A 27,816-nucleotide genomic window follows, 5' to 3' on the forward strand; every position below is an offset into this window, starting at 1 on the left:
TATGATGCATGTTCAACGTACTTTCAATCTGCGTTGACTTGCACCTGTGATTTAACGCATTTTAATATTTTTCAAAGTGCGTTAATTTTTCAAAAAGGGTTGTAACACAGCATGAATAGTCTTACAACTTGTTCGGTTATTGGACACCCGTCTTTTGCTTTCCACATGATTAATATTCAAGGTAAACAACACAGGTATAACCTCGGAGAGACATAACACTAGCGGACCGGGATAATTACATGATCTGTCATCTGTCTAGCTGTATTTATTTTAATCAGTGACGACACCATAATCTATATATGGAAATCGGAAATCCCATGTGTTATAAATAGATACATATGTACGAGGTGTCTGAATCAGATTTTGAACATGTTTGGATACTTAAGAGAACTTCTTCATCAACCTAGTTTCAGGTATATACACAAATCCCATGTAAATGTTTCGACAATAGCTGTGCTGGATGACTGATTAATTGAAGCACTGACATTGTTGGTATTTTTTGTTTGTTGTTAACGTGGCCAACACGTTCGTTTGTATGGGGCTGCTTTGCTGTATATGTTTTGTTGTGAAACCGAAACATAATCTTTGTGGTTATCTTATGTAAATCTATTACACGGTACACGATTTATTATCATAATAGAAATTGATGGAAATAATGTACGAGTACATCACTACTAAAGAAGTATTGCATATGTGACAGTACATGCATAGTGTGTGTCGGTGTATTAGCTACGGAAGTCGACATAAAAGGCCTACGTACCTGTGATATTATAAATGCACAAATCTACATTTTACATATCCTAGAGATTTACAGTAGACTTAGTACGAACCCGGCTGTTATAGATAAGGACTGCATACACAATGTAGTTCATTGTTTTCAATGATCTTTGTTTTAATAATATAAATTGTTGAAAATATATATATTAACAATGTTTACATTGGGGTAGTCATAAGTGCGACTCTTCGCCTATGAGCATTTTTTTCTTCAGATAATACGAAATTTATCTTTAAAGCAGTTTTAAAATGTGCTTGCTTCACATGTTGGGACTTTTTTTCAAATATTAACCGTAATGTCTTCTTAAACTTTTTCATATCAGGCTTGAGTTTTATCATTTTGATTTAGAACGTAAAGCATCCCTCTGTCAGTGTAAAGTGAAGTCTTCCATGTGACATAACATACACATATATCTGGTATTTACCCTATCCGCTAGAAGTAGACATGTTTTATAACACACATTTTATGTTTCATTATTTTTCAGTTATACTTTGTTAAGGATTGTTACAAGTCTCCTAGGTATTCATCTACTAGTCATACCGAACGTTTTATCACATGTAAGTAATAATTGCATTATATATCATGTCATATTTTACACATCTAACAAGTTGGCATGGAATCTGTTTTATATACAATGCAGATAAAGATAAAAATCAAAATGAATTATATGAATTTCTAAATTCCGCATTTCTCTTCCTATTAGTTTAATACATATTTTATAGTTGAAATACTACCTATCAAACTAAATACACGAGAATTTCACCAGAAATAAATAACGTACAAATAGAGAGCTTGTGAGCCGGTTATAAATGACGGAATCTCGTTTTGTTTGTTGTTATTATTTAGGAGGAATGCAGCCACTATGTCCCTGGAAGTGATCCTATGGTAAGTCAACTTCGAGTACATTATAATAATGAATTCACACCACACAACTCGATCACTTCTGTTTATGTCTGCTCTTTTCATTAAAACATTAACTTCAATGTGTTTACATTAAAGGGACAATTAAGTGATTCTGATTCTGTTATATAACCACGAGGCAAAATATGGCATAAATATGTTGCTCAACATTCCTTATGACACATGTAACAAAACATATTGACAAATTCCGTGTCATTGTTAAGTATTTTAATTGATACCATTGAAATTCCAAATGGTATAGCAATACGATTAAGCATGTACAATATGTGCGCTGTACCCAAATCCGAGCCAAAGTCATAAAAGTTAAACAAATGCAATACATAACTACCGAGAAGTTGATGAAATTGGTTTTAAGACAGGAGCATGCACCTTATTTGGTAAACACACTACTGCAAGAGTGATTTAAGTAGTTGTGGACAAAAGTTGCATTACTCCATGAGCAAGGGCCAGGGTTCGGCATACAATCGTCCGACCACAATGTGTAATGACGGACAAAGAGCGAGTTTGAACACTTCACACATATTTCACCACCATGGACTTTTTGGCATATCACAGTAAAACCAACGTATCTAATTTCGAACTGGTTTATTTCCGATATATGTGCAAATGTTAATGTTCTCCTAGACTGAATTGTCCCTTTAACAAACTAACAGTATTGATTCTAAGGTATATTCTCAAATGATTTACAATGTTGTCATCTTTGATTCAATGCTTGCTGACGGGACGGAGGGTGTTAATTTGGTAAGTTAATATATTGTTTTGGTTGGACTGTGTCATACTTTAGCATGGGTGCTGAACAATATTAGCGATATTTTATTGTATGATGCATGCTGTTTTTAGCTGATTTATTGTTTTGTTAAAAACATAAAAGTATTGAATGCATGGGGAAAAGATGTTATCGTTTTCTTGTGCATATTGTTAAAATGATTTTAGATTATCGTTTATAAATGTCAAATAAACAACAATGATATACAACAACAAGAGATGATTTTCCAGACACAGCCAGTCACGTATTGTTCGCCCAGACGGTTTGGATGGAATTGTTCCTCGGTGATACCAGGAACTACATGGCACTTCCTAGACGGTTACGTAAGCATGGGGCGATGTTGTGTACCGGTGTACGGATCAACAGGTCAATATCATTCTAAAATTTAAACATATTATCCGTTTGACGTTGTTTTCGCTTCCGAAATTAAGTCCAAACATTGAGGATTTTACATAGATGTGCTATATTTGTCGTTCCTTTTGTAGGTACTTTTAAGATGTGTGAACGTAATGGGGAAGCTGACAGATTAATTCGGTGTAAAGAAGGAACGTTTAACTGGAACAGTCCATTTTCATCCAGAGATAGACCTTATCCCCACACTCACGCTAACTGGGTGTGTAAAAACCGGACAACATTGGCTGGTACGTAATCACATTTCTCACTGTTCTTCTTACTTCATACCAATATTTGATGAAGAAATATATAAATATATATCAATAGTGTCCGTGTGTTTGAGTAACCATCATTACATCATGGACATGCTTTTAGAAGTAGTAGATCATGAATTCGAGCTCAGAGTCTGCTTTCCTCATTTGCGTTGATATACATAATCTTGTGATACTCATGTCCACGAGTAATAAAAAGTGTACATATAAACATGTATATATCTCAGCACTCTGCTGGCTATACTGTTTTCGCATAGAAATATCATGATTTTAAGTAACATAATTTAAAGGAAATACCTGTACCTGAAATCAAAACATAACAGAAAAGTAGGTCAATGTGACACAGTTTGTTGTTATATTACTGCGTTTATGATAAATCTCTTCACTACTTTTACTTTCAAACCTACATGTAGCATGCAGATGTTGAATAACGCAATACAATGTATATCATTAATAATGTTTTTTGAGAATATGGATGACATATTTCTTTCAGATGCTGACATCCCACGGATAGAATGGAATCACGTGGAATACATTACCAGGGATAGTCACTCTGTCACTCTATTGGCTGTTGTCTATTCCTCCACTAGAGTTGTCAGTGTGTCGTTATTTCGCGACCAGAAGACTTTTCCGGTGCTGACGACCAACACTACTTTCCAGACAAAGCAGGGGGTCTGGATTGTTCACCTTACCCTAGTGAATGTTACCACAGCAGACGACGGCTCGTACTACGCCGTGGTCACTAACACCCGGGCCAATGGTAGGAGTTCAATGGTCCATCTCACCGTCATCAGAGGTAGGTCTGACTGTCATGACAGGTTATCTATCACACTTATTGTTTCATTTATAGATAACTCATTTCAGAATAGCTCATTGTCTGATGATATGACAACAGTTATTGTGCAGCTGGTCAAGCCTAAAACAACTGTCTAAATATAACTCATTGGTATATCACCAATTTTGAAAAAACGCAGCATTAAAAAGCTGCATCATACATTTTGACTTTTGTATTGATATTTAGAATGAGACTTCAGATGTTAACTTAAAGATTCTTTCAAATAGGAATGAACTCCTTTACTCGATTTTCAACATGTTTTGTTTTAGATTCTAATTCATCGATAGGCAGACCAGTTTCCTTTGATATAAGGTATGCACCACTGCCTTTGATTGTAAACGCTGTGATAGCATGATTTTAAGTCATTGTTGTTAATGTTAGCATGATTTAGTGTGGTTAGAATGTGAATGTTAGCATGTGATACCATATGGTCCTACGCCATACTGTGTGACGCCTTTCATATTTCGATAGATACATTATACAGTGCAACTATAGACTCTTAGCAAAAGTTTTGTTCGTGTAACGTTTGATATGCCATTGACTCTGTTGTGTTCTGTAAGGGCGTTGATACATGTAGTTGGCCATTACTACACTATCTATTCATGGTCAGTATTCTGTGTACATGGGCATGCTTTATTTTTCAGTTGCATGTGGTTACCCTTCTTCATAACCTGTTTTATGATTACGCGATATTTATAGCATGACTGTGAAAGATAATAACCAATTCGTGAGTATACATTTTCCTAATGTTCATTTTCAACCTAGTCCGTTTAAGTTCGTCCAAGGTCAATTAAAGGTAAATAAAATGATATTTTATTGACCTCATCACAGTTGTCTAATTGTATAATATCTTCATATCAGGACCAAAATCTATTTTATGTTAGTCAGATCTAGATGGAGGCGATATATTCTAATGGCATCTTATAAGGAATAAAAATTCATTCTGATACTAGCGTTATAAATACGTTGGTTTTTAATATCGCCTTATTGATTTACAGGATGGAAACTCTGACCAAAGAAAGTCTGCCATTCAACAATTACAGCATTCAGCGTGACGTCATGTCATTGTTTTGCCATCTATTTCACTGTCTGATTATACGACTACAGGCAATAGTACATCACGTGACATAATACTGGATTCTGATTGGCTACACACATGGGTACTATTTGCAACAGTGCCTGATTCGCCGGGCACTATTGAGTTAGATTGAACATGAATCTATTAAATATTATAATGTTGCGCTACGACCAAGACATCAAGATGGCGGACAGGCTGTGGTGTACGGGGAAGGAAACAAATACTGTTTTTCGACAGAAAACAGTTCACTTGTTCTATATTCATCTACTTTCAATTCGAAACTTGTTTAAAGAAACAGATTTTTGCGACAATTGATACGTTGTACTTATAATGTTATTGTAACAACATGGTAAGGAAAATGAAGATAGCTTTGCAAGGCGTCCAATGAAGTGCTTATGTTACGATGAAATGAAAAGGGGTGATACACAAGTGAGAGTGATGTACTAAACTCATGATGGCCTGGTTGAGAGGGCACTTTGGCCTCACAGTATTGTTTCGTGTTAGGATATTCCATCCCCCGATGAGGCCATAGTCCATAATAAATGATTGGTATATCACCAATTTTACGTAAAGATATGTCGGATGATAAATATTATATTAGAGGGAATATAGCAAATATTTCCCAACATAATTGACTGATTTTTTCTCTAGTCATTGTAGTGTTTCTTTATAGCTAAATGTTTTATATAGATATCTAGTTATCGAACAAAGTGCAATCTCACTTGGATACCATAGTAAAGTCCCATCCTTAACAGTCCAGTGGTTACTATCACTGTCATAATGTCCCCATGAGCAGTTAACGTGTTCCTTTGATGCATAACTAAATAATCGTATAACGGTTCATTGTGGCTCCCACAGCATACACGCAACACATCGCATACATGGGAGGCCGTCCTTACATGACCATAGCTGTTAATAGGACGTTAATAAATCAAACAAACAAACAAACATTGTGGTTGATTTTATGGCTTTGATGATTGTGTCGATTTCCCTGGAACTTTCAATGGAATTCTCTGCAGGCATGTGATTAATCAGCTGTTTTCCTCCTGAACAGACGTCTGTTTTACTATAAGATAGTCCAGGGTTGAATATGACAACAATGAAAGTGACCACTGGAGTATCAAGGATGCTATAGTCCCGAATTGTCCAGTTCACGTATTTTTTTCTATTTTTAATTGAGCAGGTTCACATCCAGGAGATTGCCAGTTTAATGCTGTGATAACATTTTAATTTTATTTATATGTTATATAAAATGTAATGGTACTTAACGCGCGTTATTCAATTTGTCTGCAATCCTTGGAGAATTATAAGATCATAAATCCCCAAAGAAGGCAGTTTAACGCTTATATTGCCGTTTTATATTTGTTTTAAGCCAACCTGTAAACTACAATGTTATCGCTATCATTTCCAATACGTGTTCTCTATATGAAGTCAGACGAATCTGGGAATTAGTTACATATTTTATAATCAGGAAAGTGTGCCGTGTACGTAACACGTCCTTGTGTTAAAAGTTTAGATCTTCTGTGGCGAGGTTTCATTCTCCTCTAAGTCCCTTTTCAACCTTGGCCAAAGAGGTTAAGGGATTTCTGTTTGTAACAAGTTTCCATATAAAAATGTATAAAAATAGGAATTTTATTGTTAATAGTGCAAGAATTAAAAAAAACGGCCATGATTAAAATGTCTGCTTCTTACGCTTTGCATAGAGTCGAAATTGACTCTTTCTTTACTTCAAAATTTTCCCTTAATCGCAAATGCGATAACGTTTCTAGCTGTAACAAGTTCATATTTAAAAAATACTCAAAAACAATAAATATTAAGATGGAACAAAAATCAATGACCCCCTCCCCCTCCCAATGTATGCCTCTATTAGGTAGAACAACTTTTTTTCTCTGTTAAGTTGCAAGTTATTAAAAATATTAGTTATCTGATCTTTTGTATGACAAGTAATTTTTTTTTATTTTGTGCAATCATTTATGAAGTCCAGCAGAAGATTTTGAATATTACATAAATTTTATAATATATTATAGTATATCTTGTTATTATATACTCTGATGAATTCAATTATTATTTATACCTATTGTATGTATGTCATCACCTGTAAATATTTCATGTTGATTGGAGAAGGCTTCTTAAAGTTGAAATATCTTGTACCTAATCCATTTGTCCTTTTATGACAATAAAATATGATTAAAGTCAAAGTTTTGTATGAAGCGTTAAATCTGTCAAAAATGATAAAATAGGCTATTTCGATCTTCAAAATTTAAGGAAGGGGAGGGGCAACATGTGGAAATCGACATAATGGAACTAGTGTTTATGGGTAACTGTTGTTGTGTACTGTGTATGTTCAAAACGATGAAAATCTGATGAAATTACAGATAACGTCAAATACACATATGCAAATTTACTCCGGAAATATTTATATGCATTACTATACGTATTTACACATTGTGTAATAGTCCGCTAAACCTGCTTATATTATTAGGCTTTTTTTTATCTATATACAAAAAAGAATAAATAAATAAATAAGCCTAATAATATTGGCAGGTTTAGCTGAATGACATTATCATACGGTGCTGAGATTCATTCATTTCTTTATTCCTCCAAATTGAAGAGTTACATAAATAATAATGAACAAGATAAAGAAGAACAAAAAAAGTAAATGCGAAAGGTAAATATACAAGAACAATTAAAAAGCAAAAAATAAGACAATATATGTATATATACATGTATAAGCATGAGTTCCCATTCACAAAAAGTGGAATGGATATAACCCTGTAAACGTAACAAAAGGTCGAATTAACGATGGACAAAAACTCAACTCTTAAGTGATAAAATATTACGTAAACCTTACAGAAAATTGACCCAAGATTTGAAAAGAGACTGCTACGCTAGAATACTATAACATAATATCAAAAATAGTCAGCTACATATCATATCAGATTAAAACACAAATTTTTTATTGAAATGTTAAAGCTGAGGCATTGTAAGCAAAAAACAGACAGTCACGTATGAAAGATAGAATTATATTGTCGTCACCAAGAGCGAGAGCAATGTCTTCTGAAGGACGACCTAGTATGGTAGTAATTTGATCTTCTCTTTCGGCTTGGTCTAAAATTACATATATATATGAACTGGGTAAGTATTTACTATATTTGTATAGAAACTATCTCTGAGTGAGATTAATTCAGGACTATTGCAGTCTAAAAGACAGTGGGCGACAGCATCTGAGGTAAAATAAGATACAACTAGTACAATGTAGTTCGCAGTCAGGTGGAATAATCCATAGCTTAGAGACTCGTTTACAATTTTCAGCTAAATTTGGAGATGCTTGTGACAGGCGCCAAACAACAGAAACTGATTATTGTCTGTGAATTAACTTAAATCTGCACAGTTCACTATTTAGACTCAGACGCTGTTCCCATTGTTTACTTTCTTTTGCAAACAAAACATGTTTTACAATATGCTTCCACGCGAATTTACTTGGTATATAGGTACTTTTTTTGTAGATTGTAAGTAATCATTCAAGTATGACGGTAGATCGTATTTATGGAATAAATACCATATATCGGGTATATACCCTCTCTTGGACTTGTAAATACTGAAATATATATGATATTTATACGTATCAAAAACAACTGCTTTACAGTACATTGAGACTTTACGTTACATAAGGAATCAAAGAAGCGTTTGTTTGTTTGTTTGTTTGATTAATTAACGTCCTATTAACAGCTATGGTCATGTAAGGAAGCGTAAATTGCATTGTTCAACACAAGATGAAATCGAAGTCAGACCTAACATACCCAAAACGATATCAGATCTAGTACGAATAGGGAAATTTTGCATAAGTTTAGCGCAAAGATGGTGGGCTGAATGACATTATCATACGGTGCTGAGATGTTTCTATGAATAGCCAAAGTGGAATTCCGGGGAACACTGGTGTTCTATTAATAGATAGACACACGCATTTATTTATAGGCTGATAACTCAGATGTCTTGCAGTCACTAAACACAGAACCATGAGTTCAGACTTACCGGACTTTGTTAATCTCGATAACATTTACTTGTGTACCGTATGTAAACATGTCCTTGAGGAACCCTACCAGTTAGTGTGTGGACACCACGTATGTGCACACCATCTACAAAATTTGTTTATAAACAACAATTCATTTACCTGTCCTGGACACACATGTGACGTCATTAGTGAACACAGCCAGGTAAGACATATAAATCATACTAAGTGTATTTTTCATAATTTCAAGACAATTTTAAATGTTCATATATACAGTAGTCTGAATACATTATTATGTATACAAATGTATTCCGATTGATGAACTACTGCGTAAAAATCCTAGCACACAACTTAATCAATAAAATGTTGTTTGAACCATTAAAAGTATGAACAAATGAAAGAGTGTGAAATTATACTATACTAAACCAAAACATTTTAACAAGAGTAGATATACAATTTTGTCTGTGAAATATACATGCATGAATTACTAATGTACTAAATTTCCACAAAATGTCGCTTTTGGACAAAAACTTTGGCATTTTTCCATATGTAAGGAAAAGTACAAAATTAGTCATGCATTAAAAGTTTCACTTAATATTCCCAACCGGATGTGGGTAACTGTAGTTACGCTCTACAAAAATGGTGACGGTGATTTAGGTCAAATTTCGCATGCCTCGGTTTACATGTTTGTAGGGCAATGCCAATAACATGTGTTTATAAGATAAAATAACTAAAATTTGAAGCGTGGCGCTCAACTGTAAATATCTGTAAAAGAAGAAAATAGCCATGCAAATATGACCACGTAGAAGGTAACTGAATGCATGTTATGATCTCGTCAGTTGGTAACTGATTCACTAGATGTGGGTAACTGAAATGCAATGGAATAGTAAACTGTCTTGTAAATACAATCATTAAATGACATTAAAATTAAAGTGCAGATGGACACATCTTTTTACGCATTGATGTTATAGCAAGATTATGTCAAATATGATTGAAACTATTGTAAAAAAAATGAATAAAAAACACAGAACAATCCACATCCTTTGCTCTAACAAATTAAGATTATATAGATGATTCAGTGAATAGTCGGACAAAGAAAAAAAGTCTAAATGCGTTCATTTTCCTTCCAAAAGGCCTATATGTTACCCACATCTAGTGAAATATATGCTATTTCACCTGTTCATTCTTGTATGTACACCTCGCGTCGTCTTTAAAATTATGAAGGAAGGTTAATATTCAGAACACTAAATCCTATAAAACGTAAACAACACATATACATGAGATCAGCATTTTATTAATATATGACTAGTGTAATTGCTGTTTTTATTCGCCCATGCGTTTCGCAGAAGTATTCATCAAATGCAATATCAAGCCTGAAATCAGCGACAAAAAGCACTCAAGGTAAATGGACTTAGTCCAGATACTATATTGCGAGTCCAGTAACCTGTGTCAAAATTTTATCGAGGGAATCTCCCCTTAGATGTGACGTCATAATCTCTAAAGGGACTTTCCTTCTTCAATGACGTCAGTATAATTAAGCAATGATGTCACTATTTTCAACTTCATCGGGGTATGAAAAACATTTTGTTAATAATTAATTTTTGAGACTACAATATAAAATAAAATAGTTTAAAAGTACAATTTCATTGATTTTCAAATGCATTAGTTTGTTTCAAATCAATACCCAACGTCGTTGTATTTATTGTGACGTCACAATAACGTCAAAGTTTCACGCCGGCACACAAGTTAAAACTTGGAAACGTCCTCCCCATTAAAATTTACAACACATATAATACTGTATATATCACATAATGGCTTTTTGTTTTAAATTATACCATAATTATTTTTATTTAAGCGGAACAGATAAGAGAGAAGAAAGAGGTATATATATTAAGAAAGAGGGATAGTGGACATAACATCAGTTGTTTACAACTAATTTACAATCATTTGATACATGTTTTCATATAAATAATTTAAAAACATTTGCGCCATTTGACACTTCAAAGCTAACAGCAGCCAAAACTTTCAACAGCCAAAACTTTCAACTTTTCTAGAGGTATAAAAAGTATGGACCAATCAGAAATACGGATGTAGTATGAAAACAAAGAAAAACTAGAAATTATCACTGGACAATTTGACGGGCTTTTCACCAACAAGGATTTTCTTTCAAGGTCATTCATATTAACAAACACTAATCGCAACGTGTTACAGGTCCAATTTCAGGACTCTATGCCTTCAAGAACTTCAGAAGAAGTCATCTGAAAATTTCCTTCCAAAATTGTAACCATTAGGCCAAATGATAAACCATGGTTTGACTCGGACATGAGACGAGAAATTAGGAAACGAGATAGACTGCTTCATAAATATAAATCTAATCGTACTCCGTTAAATTTAAATAACTTTAGAAAACAGCGCAATAAAGTTAACAATCAAAAGAAAAGAAAAAAAGAATTGTTTTATGCGGACATTAATGGTCTCCTCGATAACTTTAGTAATTCAAATCCCAGAAATTTTTGGAAACTTGTCCGCAGACTTATTCAAAATTCTGATGTATCTAACTGTATTCCTCCTCATCGGAGTGCGACTGGAATTATTGAAATTGATGACTACACAAAGGCAAATATTTTAAACGACTACTTTATATCAATATCCAATATTGATGACAGGGGGGTGGAAGTTCCTATTGCTAAACCTAGAACTGACTCTATAATCTCCGACGTACCAGTTACCGTAAATGCCATAATTGACATCCTCAAATCATTAAAAAGTGGGAAAGCAGTAGGACACGATTCAATTAGTCACATTATGCTTAAAAACACTGCAAGTGCAGTAGCCTACCTTCTTTCTATTATCTTTCGTACCTCATTGGAGACTGGATCCTTTCCTACACAATGGAAACGTGCATTAGTTATTCCTATATTTAAAAAGGGTGACAAACAAGATCCTTCAAACTACAGACCCATTTCATTATTATGTACAATTGGTAAAGTATTTGAGAGACTAGTCGCAAAATATTTACATAATTATTTGTTAGATAATTCGCTTATTTATAAATATCAGTCTGGTTTTCAACCTGGCCATTCTACTACTCATCAACTCATAGAAATCTTTCAAAATATATGTGATAATTTGGAAAAAAGACAACCAACCTGTTTAGTGTTCTGTGATATCTCTAAGACGTTCGACAGAGTGTGGCACAGGGGATTGGAAAAAAAACTAGCTATGGTATATCGGGAAAATTATTGATATGGTTAGCTGATTATGTTAAGAATAGGTCGCAACAAGTATGTTTGGGGAATGCTAAATCTAATGTTTAAATTACTAAGGCAGGGGTGCCCCAAGGGTCTGTCCTAGGTCCCCTTTTATTTATTCTATATATTAATGATATCACTGATAATTTAGACAGCCTATCTAAGCTGTTCGCTGATGATACTTCTCTTTTATGCACTGATAAATCCCCACAAGTTATAGAACAAAAAATAAATAATGATCTCTCGAATATCCAGTCTTGGGCCGAGAAATGGTTAGTGAAATTTAATCCAGTAAAAACACAGGCTATCCTCATTTCGAATATTGACCTTAATTATGTAATTGATATTGTTTTTAATAATGTAAATATTGACTTTGTTGATAGCCACCGACATCTTGGAGTGTATATTGATTCCGAGTGTAAGTGGGGCAGACATATAGACCATATCAGTAAAACTGTCACGAAACAATTAGGTGTTCTACGGAAATTAAAATTCATTCTCTCTAGACAAACGTTAAGCAAAATTTATAGAACTTTTATTCTTCCTATATTGGAATATTGTTGTGAGTTGTGGGACGGTTGTACGGTCGCTGAAGCTGAAATCTTAGAAAAATTACAATTAGAGGCAGGTCGCATTGTTACGGGATTACCATCGTTCTCAAGCAGAAACTCTATTTACTGTGAAACTGGGTGGGAGCCCTTATCTAACAAACGGTCTCGCAGAAAACTCCAACTCTTTTATAAAATACATCATGGGCTTACCCCAACCTATCTACAAACACTCCTTCCTTCTATAGTTGCTGATAACACTCAACACCTTCTTCGTAATGCAGAAAATTACACATTTCCTAATAATAGACTTGAATCTTCAAATACATCTTTGTTCCCGTCTACCGTTCGTTTATGGAACCAGTTGCCTATTAACACCAGACATAGCGAGTCATTCTCTAATTTTAAACATGCTATCCGGAACCAAGACGTACCTGTAATACCCGACTTCTTTTATTTTGGAGACCGTAAATTAAACATTATACATACAAACTTAAGAAATCGTTCAAGTTCATTACGTAGTCATTTATTCAGAGCAAATATTGTACCAGATCAAAAATGTCATTGCGGTTTCCCAGTTGAAGATCCACAGCATTTCTTTTTTAATTGTAATTCATATAATGACCAAAGAATCATTTTATTTCGACAGCTAAACTCATTTATTCCACTCTCTGTCAATTTATTACTTTTTGGAAATATGAACTTAAGTACACAAGAAAACGAATTATTCTTTATGCACACTCAGCAATATATCAAAGATACTCATAGATTTTAACTTCGTCCTTCTATTATTATCAAATATTTCCATATCTGCTTTACTCCCAACATCTTACTGGTTTTGTATTTACTTGTATAACCCTCCGATACTGACAACAAAAGAGAAACGAATATTCAAAGAAAGCCTAGAGTGACCAGGAGAAAGACAAACCGAAGACAGGATGATATGAACATTGAAAAGTCGAAAGTTAAGAAAAGTGGTTTAGAACTTCTATCGTCTTTATCGGAGGGGTAGATTTTAGATTTTAAAATAATAGTATAATACAAGTTGAAACTTACACCTTGAGGAGCATACTGGTTATAAAATAGCTCTCTCCCACCCCCACCTCTCTCTTTCTCGCTCTTCCCTCACTGTCTCCCTCTCTCTGTGTCTCAAATACAACTTTATATATTATGTATATCTTTTCTTGTAAATGCCATCTTGCCTATGTAATTTGAATGTTTTATTATTTTTGGGAACGGGCTTTATATAAGTTGTATAACTTTTGCCCAATCCCATTGCACATTTTGCAATAAAATATGTTTAAATAAAAAAATCTGAAAATTTAAGGATTTTTGGACCATATGACCTTGAATGAAGGTCAAGGTCAATCATATTATTAAACTTGGTAAGGATTTATGTCAGCATGCTACATACCTAATATTAGGTCTCTCGGTCTTCTAGAACTTGAGCAGAAGATTTTTTAATGATTTTTTCGAAATATTGCTCTTTTAAACTTTGACCCTTATTCCAACCGGAAGTTAACGTTTTACAGAAAAGCGTTACATTAATTATTTGCTCCATTTTTTATTTAACATAACATATCCAAAGCAGAAAGAAATGCGTCAAGCCGTCAACGAGATACTGACATAAGTTTAAAAGCGGAATTGAGGTCATAGCGGCCATATTAAATGTCCGACCGACATAAAAATAATGCTGTCTCACCATCAACTCATGCCCTACAATATGGTGACATGAACTTTGTTATATATCTTGCCATTTCGGAGATCCTTTGTATACAAGTTTCTTTGCACAATAATAATAAAAAACAGAACAAAAACAACAGGTCTTTTCACCCATTTGTGAAAAGCCCTAAGTATGCATGAATAATGAAAAAAGATAAGTATAATAGGTTGGTCGATCCAAGCCTAATTCGTCAGTTACGCTCAATGTTTGTCAGTTAACCCACCATTCACCTAAAATCATAACTCAGTTACGCACATTTAAATTTCAGTTACCGACTAAATGTGAATTTTGTGGTGGCTTATTTCGCTTATTCATAGTCATTTACATATGCGTTAAAATTTTTTTTTATTTTTATACAAAAAATGATTCGTGAGACACGAATAAAAACCTTTAAAATAACGCAAATTACATTATGTACGTAAACTCAAGCATGCGAAATCTGACCTAAATCACCGTCACCAATTTTGTACAGCGTAACTATAGTTATCCACATCCGGTTGGGTACAGTGCACTTTAATAGAAATTATTGCTGCATATTTTTCAAAAAGTAGGGATGTTTCAAATTGTGAAATTATAATAACATCTAAGTATGGTGGATAAAAAGACTATTTCATATGTGGATATATAAATGATAGGGATATTATATCCCGGTATGACAAAATGTTGTAAATCTCCGGTGGCAGGTGTTCCCAGATGGCGGGCGGAAGCGGGAGATCATGTGCCTGCCCGTCAGGTGTCCGTACCGGATTGTGGGATGCGAGGAGATCATGGAATGGAGGAACCTCCAGGTATAGTATGATAATATCAACCATAGGGGAAACCCCAGTATAGGATGATATTGGAGGATCCTTTAGGTATAGGATGATAATAGAGGATCCCCCTAGTATAGGATGATAATGGTGGACCTCCAGGTATAGGATGATAATGGAGGGACCTCCAGGTATAGGATGATAATAGAGGAACCTCCAGGAAGAGGATGATAATAGAAAAAAACCCAAGTATAGGATGATTATAGGGGAACCTCCAGGCATTGGATGATAATAGAGGAACCTCCAGCTATAGGATGATAATAGAGAAAGCCCCAGGTATAGGGCGATAATATATGAACCTCCAGGTATAGGATGATAATAGAGGAACCTCCAGGTATAGGATGATAATAGAGGAACCTCCAGGTATAGGATGATAATAGAGGAACCTCCAGGTATAGGATGATAATAGAGGAACCTCCAGGTATAGGATGATAATAGAGATACCTCCAGGTATAGGATGATAATAGAGGAACCTCCAGGTATAGGATGATAATAGATGAACCTCCAGGTATATGATGTTGATAATAGGTGAGCCTCCAGGTATAGGATGATAATAGAGGAACCCCCAGGTATAGGATGATAATAGAGGGACTTCCAGGTATAGGATGATAATAGAGGAACCTCCAGGTATAGGATGATAATAGAGGAACCCCAGGTATAGGATGATAATAGAGGGACTTCCAGGTATAGGATGATAATAGAGGAACCTCCAGGTATAGGATGATAATAGAGGAACCTCCAGGTATAGGATGATAATAGAGGAACCTCCAGGTATAGGATGATAATAGAGGAACCTCCAGGTATAGGATGATAATAGAGGAACCTCCAGGTATAGGATGATAATAGAGGAACCTTCAGGTATAGGATGATAATAGAGGAACCTCCAGGTATAGGATGATAATAGAGGAACCTCCAGGTATAGGATGATAATAGAGGAACCTCCAGGTATAGGATGATAATAGAGGTACCCCCAGGTATAGGATGATAATAGAGGGACTTCCATGTATAGGATGATAATAGAGGAACCTCCAGGTATAGGATGATAATAGAGGTACCTCCAGGTATAGGATGATAATAGAGGAACTTCCAGGTATAGGATGATAATAGAGGAACCATCCAGGTATAGGATGATAATAGAGGAACCCCTAGGTATAGGATGATAATAGAGAAACCTCCAGGTATAGGGCGATAATAGAGGAACCTCCAGGTATAGGATGATAATAGAGGAACCCCTAGGTACAGGATGATAATAGAGAAACCACCAGGTATAGGATGATAATAGAGAAACCTCCAGGTATAGGATGATAATAGATAAACCTCCAGGTATAGGACGATAATAGAGGAACCTCCAGGTATAGGATGATAATAGAGAAACCTCCAGGTATAGGATGATAATAGAGAAACCTCCAGGTATAGGATGATAATAGAGGAACCTCCAGGTATAGGATGATAATAGAGGAACCTCCAGGTATAGGATGATAATAGAGGAACCTCCAGGTATAGGATGATAATAGAGGAACCTCCAGGTATAGGATGATAATAGAGGAACCTCCAGGTATAGGATGATAATAGAGGTACCTCCAGGTATAGGATGATAATAGAGGAACCTCCAGGTATAGGATGATAATAGAGGAACCTCCAGGTATAGGATGATAATAGAGGAACCTCCAGGTATAGGATGATAATAGAGGAACCTCCAGGTATAGGATGATAATATAGGGACTTCCAGGTATAGGATGATAATAGAGATACATCCAGGTAAAGGATGATAATAGAGGAACCTCCAGGTATAGGATGATAATGGATGAACCTCCAGGTTATAGGATGATAATAGAGGTGACCTCCAGGTATAGGATGATAATAGAGGAACCTCCAGGTATAGGATGATAATAGAGGAACCTCCAGGTATAGGATGATAATAGAGGAACCTCCAGGTATAGGATGATAATAGAGGAACCTCCAGGTATAGGATGATAATAGAGAAACCTCCAGGTATAGGATGATAATAGAGGAACCTCCAGGTATAGGATGATAATAGGTAACCCAGTATAGGATGATAATAGAGGAACCTCCAGGTATAGGATGATAATAGAGGAACTTCCATCCAGGTATAGGATGATAATAGAGGAACCTCCAGGTATAGGATGATAATAGAGGAACCTCCAGGTATAGGATGATAATAGAGATGAACCTCCAGGTATAGGATGATAATAGAGGAACCTCCCAGGTATAGGATGATAATAGAGGAACCTCCAGGTATAGGATGATAATAGAGGAACCCAAGGTATAGGATGATAATAGAGGAACCTCCAGGTATAGGATGATAATAGAGGAACCTCCAGGTATAGGATGATAATAGAGGAACCTCCAGGTATAGGATGATAATAGAGGAACCCCCAGGTATAGGATGATAATAGAGGAACCTCCAGGTATAGGATGATAATAGAGGAACCTCCAGGTATAGGATGATAATAGAGGAACCTCCAGGTATAGGATGATAATAGAGGAACCTCCAGGTATAGGATGATAATAGAGGAACCTCCAGGTATAGATGATAATAGAGGAACCCCCAGGTATAGGATGATAATAGAGGAACCTCCAGGTATAGGATGATAATAGAGGAACCTCCAGGTATAGGATGATAATAGAGGAACCCCCAGGTATAGGATGATAATAGAGGAACCTCCAGGTATAGGATGATAATAGAGGAACCTCCAGGTATAGGATGATAATAGAGGAGGATAGGAACCTCCAGGTATAGGATGATAATAGAGGAACCTCCAGGTATAGGATGATAATAGAGGAACCTCCAGGTATAGGATGATAATAGAGGAACCTCCAGGTATAGGATGATAATAGAGGTACCTCCAGATATAGGATGATAATAGAGGAACCTCCAGGTATAGGATGATAATAGAGGAACCTCCAGGTATAGGATGATAATAGAGGAACCTCCAGGTATAGGATGATAATAGAGGAACCTCCAGGTATAGGATGATAATAGAGGAACCTCCAGGTATAGGATGATAATAGAGGAACCTCCAGGTATAGGATGATAATAGAGGAACCTCCAGGTATAGGATGATAATAGAGGAACCTCAGGTATAGGATGATAATAGAGGAACCTCCAGGTATGATGATAGGAACTCCAGGTATAGAGATGATAATAGAGGAACCTCCAGGTATAGGATGATAATAGAGGAACCTCCAGGTATAGGATGATAATAGAGGAACCTCCAGGATGATGATAATAGAGATGACCTCAGTATAGATGGATAATAGAGGAAACCTCCAGGGTATAAGGTATGATAATAAGAACCTCCAGGTAGGAACCTCCAGGTATAGGATGATAATAGAGGAAACCCCCAGGTATAGGATGATAATAGAGGAACCTCCAGGTATAGGATGATAATAGAGGAACCTCCAGGTATAGGATGATAATAGAGGAACCTCCAGATGATATATCCAGGATAGGATGATAATAGAGGAAACCTCCAGGTATAGGATGATAATAGAGGAACCTCCAGGTATAGGGATGATAATAGAGGAACCTCCAGGTATAGGATGATAATAGAGGAACCCTCCAGGTATAATAGGATGATAATAGAGGAACCTCCAGGTATAGGATGATAATAGAGGAACCTCCAGGTATAGGATGATAATAGAGGAACCTCCAGGTATAGGATGATAATAGAGGAACCTCCAGGTATAGGATGATAATAGATGAACCTCCAGGTATATGATGTTGATAATAGGTGAGCCTCCAGGTATAGGATGATAATAGAGGAACCTCCAGGTATAGGATGATAATAGAGGAACCATCCAGGTATAGGATGATAATAGAGGAAACCTCCAGGTATAGGATGATAATAGAGGAACCTCCAGGTATAGGATGATAATAGAGGAACCTCCAGGTATAGGATGATAATAGAGGAACTCCAGGTATAGGATGATAATAGAGGTACCTCCAGGTATAGGATGATAATAGAGGAACCTCCAGGTATAGGATGATAATAGAGGAACCTCCAGGTATAGGATGATAATAGAGGAACCTCCAGGTATAGGATGATAATAGAGGAACCTCCAGGTATAGGATGATAATAGAGGAACCTCCAGGTATAGGATGATAATAGAGGAACCTCCAGGTATAGGATGATAATAGAGGAACCTCCAGGTATAGGATGATAATAGAGGAACTTCCATCCAGGTATAGGATGATAATAGAGGAACCTCCAGGTATAGATGATAATAGAGGTACCTCCAGGTATAGGATGATAATAGAGGAACCTCCAGGTATAGGATGATAATAGAGGAACCTCCAGGTATAGGATGATAATAGATAACCTCAGGTAGAGGTAATAGGGACCTCCAGGTATAGGATGATAATAGAGGAACCTCCAGGTATAGGATGATTTAATAGAGGTACCTCCAGGTATAGGATGATAATAGAGGAACCTCCAGGTATAGGATGATAATAGAACCTCCAGGTATAGGATGATAATAGAGGAACTTCCAGGTATAGGATGATAATAGAGGTAACCTCCAGGTATAGGATGATAATAGAGGAACCTTCAGGTATAGGATGATAATAGAGGAACCTCCAGGTATAGGATGATAATAGAGGAACTTCCAAGGTCCAGGTATAGGATGATAATAGAGGAACCTCCAGGTATAGGATGATAATAGAGGAACCTCCAGGTATAGGATGATAATAGAGGAACCTCCAGGTATAGGATGATAATAGAGGAACCTCCAGGTATAGGATGATAATAGAGGAACCTCCAGGTATAGGATGATAATAGAGGAACCTCCAGGTATAGGATGATAATAGAGGAACCTCCAGGTATAGGATGATAATAGAGGAACCTCCAGGTATAGGATGATAATAGAGGAACCTCCAGGTATAGGATGATAATAGAGGAACCCCAGGTATAGGATGATAATAGAGGGACTTCCAGGTATAGGATGATAATAGAGGTACCCCCAGGTATAGATGAATGATAATAGAGGTACATCCAGGTATAGGATGATAATAGAGGATGGAACCTCCAGGTATAGGATGATAATAGAGGAACCAGGTATAGATAGACCCCAGTATAGATAATAGGTACCCAGGTATATAGAAATGATAATAGAGGAACCTCCAGGTATAGGATGATAATAGAGGAACCTCCAGGTATAGGATGATAATAGAGGAACCTCCAGGTATAGGATGATAATAGAGGAACCCCAGGTATAGGATGATAATAGAGGAACCTCCAGGTATAGGATGATAATAGAGGAACCTCCAGGTATAGGATGATAATAGAGGAACCTCCAGGTATAGGATGATAATAGAGGAACCTCCAGGTATAGGATGATAATAGGGACCTCCAGGTATAGGATGATAATAGAGGAACTCCAGGTATAGGATGATAATAGAAAAACCTCCAGGTATAGGATGATAATAATAGGTGACCTCCAGGTATAGGATGATGAATAATAGATAAACCTCCAGGTATAGGATGATAATAGAGGAACCCCCAGGTATAGGATGATAATAGAGGAACCTCCAGGTATAGGATGATAATAGAGGAACCTCCAGGTATAGGATGATAATAGAGGAACCTCCAGGTATAGGATGATAATAGGAACCTCCAGGTATAGGATATAATAGAGGAACCTCCAGGTATAGGATGATAATAGAGGAACCTCCAGGTATAGGATGATAATAGAGGAACCTCCAGGTATAGGATGATAATAGAGGAACCCCAGGTATAGGATGATAATAGAGGAACCTCCAGGTATAGGATGATAATAGAGGAACCTCCAGGTATAGGATGAATAATAGAGGAACCTCCAGGTAGGTATAGGATGATAATAGAGGAACCTCCAGGTATAGGATGATAATAGAGGAACCTCCAGGTATAGGATGATAATAGAGGAACCTCCAGGTATAGGATGATAATAGAGGAACCTCCAGGTATAGGATGATAATAGAGGAACCTCCAGGTATAGGATGATAATAGAGGTGAGCCTCCAGGTATAGGATGATAATAGATGAGCCTCCAGGTATAGGATGATAATAGGTGAGCCTCCAGGTATAGGATGATAATAGATGAACCTCCAGGTATAGGATGATAATAGAGTGAACCTCCAGGTATAGGATGATAATAGAGTGAACCTCCAGGTATAGGATGATAATAGGTGAGCCTCCAGGTATAGGATGATAATAGAGGAACCTCCAGGTATAGGATGATAATAGAGTGACCTCCAGGTATAGGATGATAATAGAGGAACCTCCAGGTATAGGATGATAATAGAGGAACCTCCAGGTATAGGATGATAATAGAGGAACCTCCAGGTATAGGATGATAATAGAGGAATCCCCTAGGTATAGGATGATAATAGAGGAATCCCCAGGTATAGGATGATAATAGAGGAATCCTCAGGTATAGGATGATAATGAGGAAACCACCTCCAGGTATAGGATGATAATAGAGGAACCCCCTAGGTATAGGATGATAATAGAGGAACCCCCAGGTATAGGATGATAATAGAGGAACCTCCAGGTATAGGATGATAATAGAGGAACCCCCAGGTATAGGATGATAATAGAGGAACCCCCAGGTATAGGATGATAATAGAGGAATCCCCAGGTATAGGATGATAATAGATTAACCTACAGGTATAGGATGATAATAGAGGAACCCCCAGGTATACGCTGATAATTGAGGAACCCCCAGGTATAGGATGATAATAGAGGAACCCCCAGGTATAGGATGATAATAGATTAACCTACAGGTATAGGATGATAATAGGTCAGCCTCCAGGTGTAGGATGATAATAGATGAACCTCCAGGTATAGGATGATAATAGAGGAACTTCCATCCAGGTATAGGATGATAATAGAGGAACCTCCAGGTATAGTATGATAATAGGTGAGCCTCCAGGTATAGGATATTAATTGAGGAATCCCCAGGTATAGGATGATATCAGGTTGATGATAGAAAGTATTTTTTGTTTATTAAGTAAATATTCATATAATTACTAAATGCAAAAATTGATTTTGATTTATCTGTGGTGACGTTTTATATCGTAGTTTTTGAATTACAGAGACATTATGAGATGTGTGGTCTTAAGACAGCGGAGTGCCCTAACAGATGTGGTGAGGCGTCAATCCCGCGTCGTCTGGTAGGTCACTATACGCGCTTGGTACTAACTATAAATATATGTTTTTAATAACAACAGATGTCAAAAATATACAATGGGATCGGAATTATACCTATGTGATTGCGTAAAGAGACATTCCATATTGATGATACAATCGCCCACATATACTCGTGCTATGTCTCTATCTATATTGATATGTTTAGGTGAGGGACCATCTTCAGGACTGCCCCCTTAAACCAACTATCTGTCCTTATTCTGACCAAGGATGTCCATTTAAGGCGAGTATACCTATAGATTATCTTACAACATAGTGCTAAACAAAGCTATATAAAGTAGTGATTTCCTTTGTCTTCTTATGGACATGAAAGTGTTAAATTTTCACATCGTTTATTTTTCTTTAGCCTTTCGATAAAAAACCGTCTCGGTAATACCTGTATTGCGTACTTGTTTAATACCTTGTCGTCTTAACGTTGTTTATTTAGGGTAATGTCCGAGAGGTCAGGGAACATGAAGAGAAGAATGTGTCCTTCCATCTATCTATGGCCAAGAATGATTTTAAGGTACGACTGCTTGGTGTTGATTTCAAATGATTAAATACAGTAATATTATACAGATGAATATTCTATTTATTACATTTTCACGACTCTATTACAGGTCTAAACTAGGCCAACTGATTCCAGTAACATGTCTTACTTCTACGCATGGGGCACACTTTTCGAGGAAGAATAACATCTAAAATCTAATGCAACACTATGATGCTCCAACAATTAGAATTGGAAAAAAATAATGGAAAGATGTTCGTGATATTATATTTTTGTTTTGATATTTCAAAAAGAGGCATTCCCACCAAAATGTTATTTTCACTGTAAATGTTGTGTTATGATTGGTCATTATTGCGTGAAAATATCAAAAGTGGATATTTCACTTGGTTTAATAATACCGCATATATTTCCACTATAAAACCTTGTATTTCACTTTGAAAATGTAATAAAATCTTTGTTTGTAGTAAGATGGGGGATAATTCCCATGTAAAGAGAAAGAAAAGTGTATAAATACACGGATATAGTAGCTACACATTCATCTGTATTGTTTATCACTCGCTGATTACATTTACAGATACAGATGTGTAAATTTATGGAAATGTTTGAGAAAATGAGAGACGATAACCAAGATCTACGGGAACAGCTTACAAAAAGCAGAGCCGAGCTCAGAGAGATGAAGGTAATGCCCGTTAAGACTAGTTTGGTCGTATGTTTCAGCATATCTTTGTGATGGTTTAAAGATTGTCAACAGGCCTAATCTATAGATTTAATAGTATATTTAATCGCTGATCACCAGATTGATTACGCAGGATATCTTTTTTGTCAACGCGATCTTGAAGTTTTGTTAGAGTTATCGCCCATTGAACACTTTTTCCTGAAATATTACAGAAACTCATGGCGGGATATGGAGAGCTGAACATCAACATGAAGCGGAAGATCGAGGACCACGTGACGAAAGACGTCACCGATAAACTATGTAATGACGTCAGTGTACTCAAGAACTCAATCTCGACAACAACGGAGAGGGTGAATTTCCTAGAAAGGACAGGACCCATACAGGCACATACAGCTGGTAGGACCACTTCTTTGTCTCGCGACTGTTTTATCAATTATTTTATGATGAAATACTCTCGTGTCGATATTTATAGAGAGCGCAGCGAACGGGCCGAAGCGAACTCTTGTGATATTGGTGTCTCGGTAACATTATTTTATGTAAATCATCCAATATGTAGAGTTGGAAAACTTTCTCAAAAACCGGAAACAGGAAGTCAACACAAGATTCAGCATCGGCAAGACAGTATCCAAAGTCACTCTCTCGCGTGATTACAAAATCACACTCTCGCTTGATTACAAACAAGTTACGCTTGGAAAAATTCAAAACGAAAACATTAGTGAAAGACAAACCTTCCAATTTGTTCTTACCTGAATCTAACAATTACACTTTGTCCTGAATCTTAACTCAAAAGCCGTTTTACGTGAGCAGTTGCTTCGGAATTTTCCGCCTGGCAACGGATAATGACGTTGAGGTATAATTTGTAGCCGCAGTCACGTATTTTTGCAGAAAGTGAAAGTAGAAGTATTCTGTGTTCAATGTTGTTTTTCTTGTTATAAACTAAATGCCAGTAATTCAATAAAGCTATGATTCTAATAATCAATAATTCTATAAAAAGTTTCTAGCAGTACAGTTATTCAGTGCACCCAATAAGCTATATAATAAAAACAAAACACAAGACTGATGGGTCAGGGGAGATTACTCTTTCGCCGTTGGAAATCCATATTTACCTGGCATATTTCTATTTAGTTACACTTTTAAAAAACAACTAACGAAAGAATGGATTAAATGCTGCGCTCTCAGATAGGCTTTGCCTAAAATTATATTAGTAACTATGTTTTATTGCTTCCTCTTAGGTCCAGTCCTTACGCAGTTGGAACGACAAGTGGCCCTAAATGATAGCAAAGTGGACAAACTAGACTTAGATATTCGGCTCTTGGAAACAACCGACTACACAGGCACTCTGATGTGGAAAGTATCAGGATACCAGCGACGGAAACAGGAGGCTATTTCTGGAAAGATTATTTCAATTTATAGCCAGCCATTTTATAGCAGTCGTTATGGATACCGCATGTGTGCGCGTGTATATTTGCATGGTGACGGGTCCGGTAAGGGGACCCATTTGTCATTCTTTTTCGTGGTGATGAAGGGAGATCATGACGAACTGTTGCTATGGCCATTCAGTCAACAGGTGACAATGTTATTACTGGATCAGAGCGGCACGGGACAGGACATCCGCGAGACGTTCACACCGTCACACACGGGAAGCAGTTTCCAGCGTCCTCGAACGGAAATGAATATGGCATGTGGTGTCCCACAGTTTTGTCCCCTTGATAGACTAGAATCCGACATGTATCTAAGGAACGACACCATATTCCTGATGGTCAAGGTTGATTGTACGGGCCTGCGAATGTTGTAATTTACACCTATTGCTGATGACTGTTATAAAGTCAGATATTAGTGAATACAATGATATTGATGTAAAGGAGCTGATACTGCGACTTGTCTCCCACATTTCGTGTCAGAGATCAAATAGAAAAAATGCTAGTCTTGCCGATTGTATAAAGTGTTATTTCAATGTTGTTATATCAACATGGTACAGTGGGGAATGTTAAATACCTTTTTGGGTTATTTTTCTTATTTATTTGTATCAAATCATGTAACTAAAAGTAATAGTCACGTGACACTATAATACATACTTCATAGAATGAAAAGAAAAAAAGAAAGAAAAAAAGACAGCAGATTGGGGACAATCGAAAGCGACTGTATTGTTTCCGCTATAAGCAATAGCATCACGGAAAAAATGTTTTCATGTTTGCTCCTTAGTTCTTTCTTAGGCTTTGGTAGAAACAGGGGTAATGCTGTACTGTAGTTGATTTACATGAAACTGTTTATTATTCTAGGGACACTATTGCTTTTTCCGCCATTATCAATGTGTTTGAGGTCAATAAATTGAGCATGTGATTCAGTGTTACAGCACTATAACATCCGTCAGTAGCCACTACAACAGATATCGTTTACATTATTCTTTGTAGATACTACATCCACGGATAGTCTCTTCGGTTATGGCCTCCCTGTTATAAAACCAACTGAGTTTTACCTTGTCAAAGCATGTAATGGGATCCAGAAGCTTAGTCGAATTGACATATTAGCTGTTCCGAGCATAGACTTAACCTGAGGGACGGGCCTGGTCGGAGCAGAGATGACAGATTGAAGTATATTTGGTAGTCTGGTAATCACGAGGAAAGACTCGCTCAATCTATCACGATGGAGACGCACGTGTCTGATTAAAATACTCACGAGACGCATGTGTCTGGCCGGCGATCACAAATCAATGGTACTTAAACTTCACCAACCTCACTTTCAGATGTAATTATTCTCGGTAGAATTCCGAAATTGGAAGATGTCGCGGCCATAACAATATATTGTTGGAATATTACGAAACTAGTTAAGCTCTTTAACATATTTTTACTTCGAAGGACAGTATTTCCACACTTGACGATAATGTTTTAATCTTTGTGCCATGAATCAATGCTATTGCTAATATTTAGATTGATGCTAACTTATGTTAGAGGTATTAACAGTCCACAATCCTTCATTAACTGGCGCTTGAATCAAGTTCTTGTATTTGTTTTCTTATCAATGTTTCGATCTCTGCATTTTTCTGGTAACAGATCTATTGTTATTTTAGAGACAGTGTATTGGTAATAGTGCTAAAAGACTGGTAGTGGTAGATCAGTGGTAAGTTTTGAGGTCTGTAGTATGTTAATCATGAGACTGGCGGGATTAAGACAGGAAGCTTTGTTTAAGTGCCAAGATTAGAATTTAAGTTTGTAGTTTTGAGGTTTGTAGTGTAACTAGTTTGAGACAGGGAAGCATTAGAGTTTAATTATTAAGTCTGAGACAGGAGGGATTGGGACAGGGAGGTGGGTAAGGTTTTCGGGCTAAGATATGAGGTGTGTAAGGTTTTAGAGTTACGATATAAGATGAGTAAGGTTTTAGGGCTAAGCTATGAGATGTGTAAGGTTTTAGGGCTAAGGTATGATGTGTGTAAGGTTTTATGACTAAAATGTGAGGTGTGTAAGGTTTTAGGACTAAGTTATGAGGTGTGTAAGGTTTTAGGACTAAGGTATGATGTGCGTAAGGTTTTATGACTAAAATGTGAGGTGTGTAAGGTTTTATGACTAAAATGTGAGGTGTGTAAGGTTTTATGACTAAAATGTGAGGTGTGTAAGGTTTTAGGGCTAAGGTATGAGTTGTGTAAGGTTTTAGGACTAAGTTATGAGGTGTGTAAGGTTTTATGACTATGAGGTGTGTAAGGTTTTATGACTAAAATGTGAGGTGTGTAAGGTTTTAGGGCTAAGATTTGAGGTGTGTAAGGTTTTATGACTAAAATGTGAGGTGTGTAAGGTTTTAGGACTAAGGTATGAGTTGTGTAAGGTTTTAGGACTAAGTTATGAGGTGTGTAAGGTTTTAGGGCTAAGATATGATGTGTGTAAGGTTTTATGACTAAAATGTGAGGTGTGTAAGGTTTTAGGACTAAGGTATGAGTTGTGTAAGGTTTTAGGACTAAGGTATGAGGTGTGTAAGGTTTCATGACTAAAATGTGAGGTGTGTAAGGTTTTAGGACTAAGTTATGAGGTGTGTAAGGTTTTAGGGCTAAGATATGATGTGTGTAAGGTTTTAGGGC

General features: G+C 36.4%; 2 protein-coding genes across 6 annotated transcripts; both read left to right on the forward strand.

Moving 5' to 3' along the window:
• Positions 1–2: 2 nt before the first annotated feature.
• On the forward strand, positions 3–7,238 carry LOC138319300 (uncharacterized). Of its 5 annotated transcripts, XM_069262358.1 has the most exons (9): positions 197–413; positions 1,260–1,332; positions 1,622–1,660; positions 2,693–2,828; positions 2,948–3,103; positions 3,621–3,923; positions 4,232–4,274; positions 4,607–4,689; positions 4,961–5,101. In XM_069262358.1, exons 1-8 carry the CDS (start codon positions 370–372, stop codon positions 4,659–4,661), a joined length of 849 nt encoding a protein of 282 aa, XP_069118459.1. In that variant the 5' UTR covers positions 197–369; the 3' UTR covers positions 4,662–4,689; positions 4,961–5,101. The 5 variants fall into 5 exon arrangements, 4 of the variants coding, with proteins under 4 accessions (XP_069118458.1, XP_069118459.1, XP_069118461.1 ...); XR_011207989.1 differs by lacking the exon at positions 4,232–4,274 and having other exon boundaries at positions 3–413; XM_069262357.1 differs by lacking the exon at positions 4,607–4,689 and having other exon boundaries at positions 187–413; positions 4,961–7,238.
• A 1,548-nt stretch (positions 7,239–8,786) lies between these two features.
• LOC138319302 (TNF receptor-associated factor 3-like) lies at positions 8,787–27,411 on the forward strand. The gene is made up of 8 exons (XM_069262361.1): positions 8,787–9,254; positions 15,255–15,359; positions 22,476–22,553; positions 22,736–22,810; positions 23,015–23,092; positions 23,649–23,753; positions 23,963–24,146; positions 24,983–27,411. The coding sequence occupies exons 1-8, from the start codon at positions 9,057–9,059 to the stop codon at positions 25,543–25,545; spliced, it is 1,386 nt and encodes a 461-aa protein (XP_069118462.1). The 5' UTR covers positions 8,787–9,056; the 3' UTR covers positions 25,546–27,411.
• Positions 27,412–27,816: the final 405 nt, after the last annotated feature.

The sequence above is a fragment of the Argopecten irradians genome, chromosome 3, assembly GCF_041381155.1.
Source record: "Argopecten irradians isolate NY chromosome 3, Ai_NY, whole genome shotgun sequence".
Classification (NCBI taxonomy): domain Eukaryota; kingdom Metazoa; phylum Mollusca; class Bivalvia; order Pectinida; family Pectinidae; genus Argopecten; species Argopecten irradians.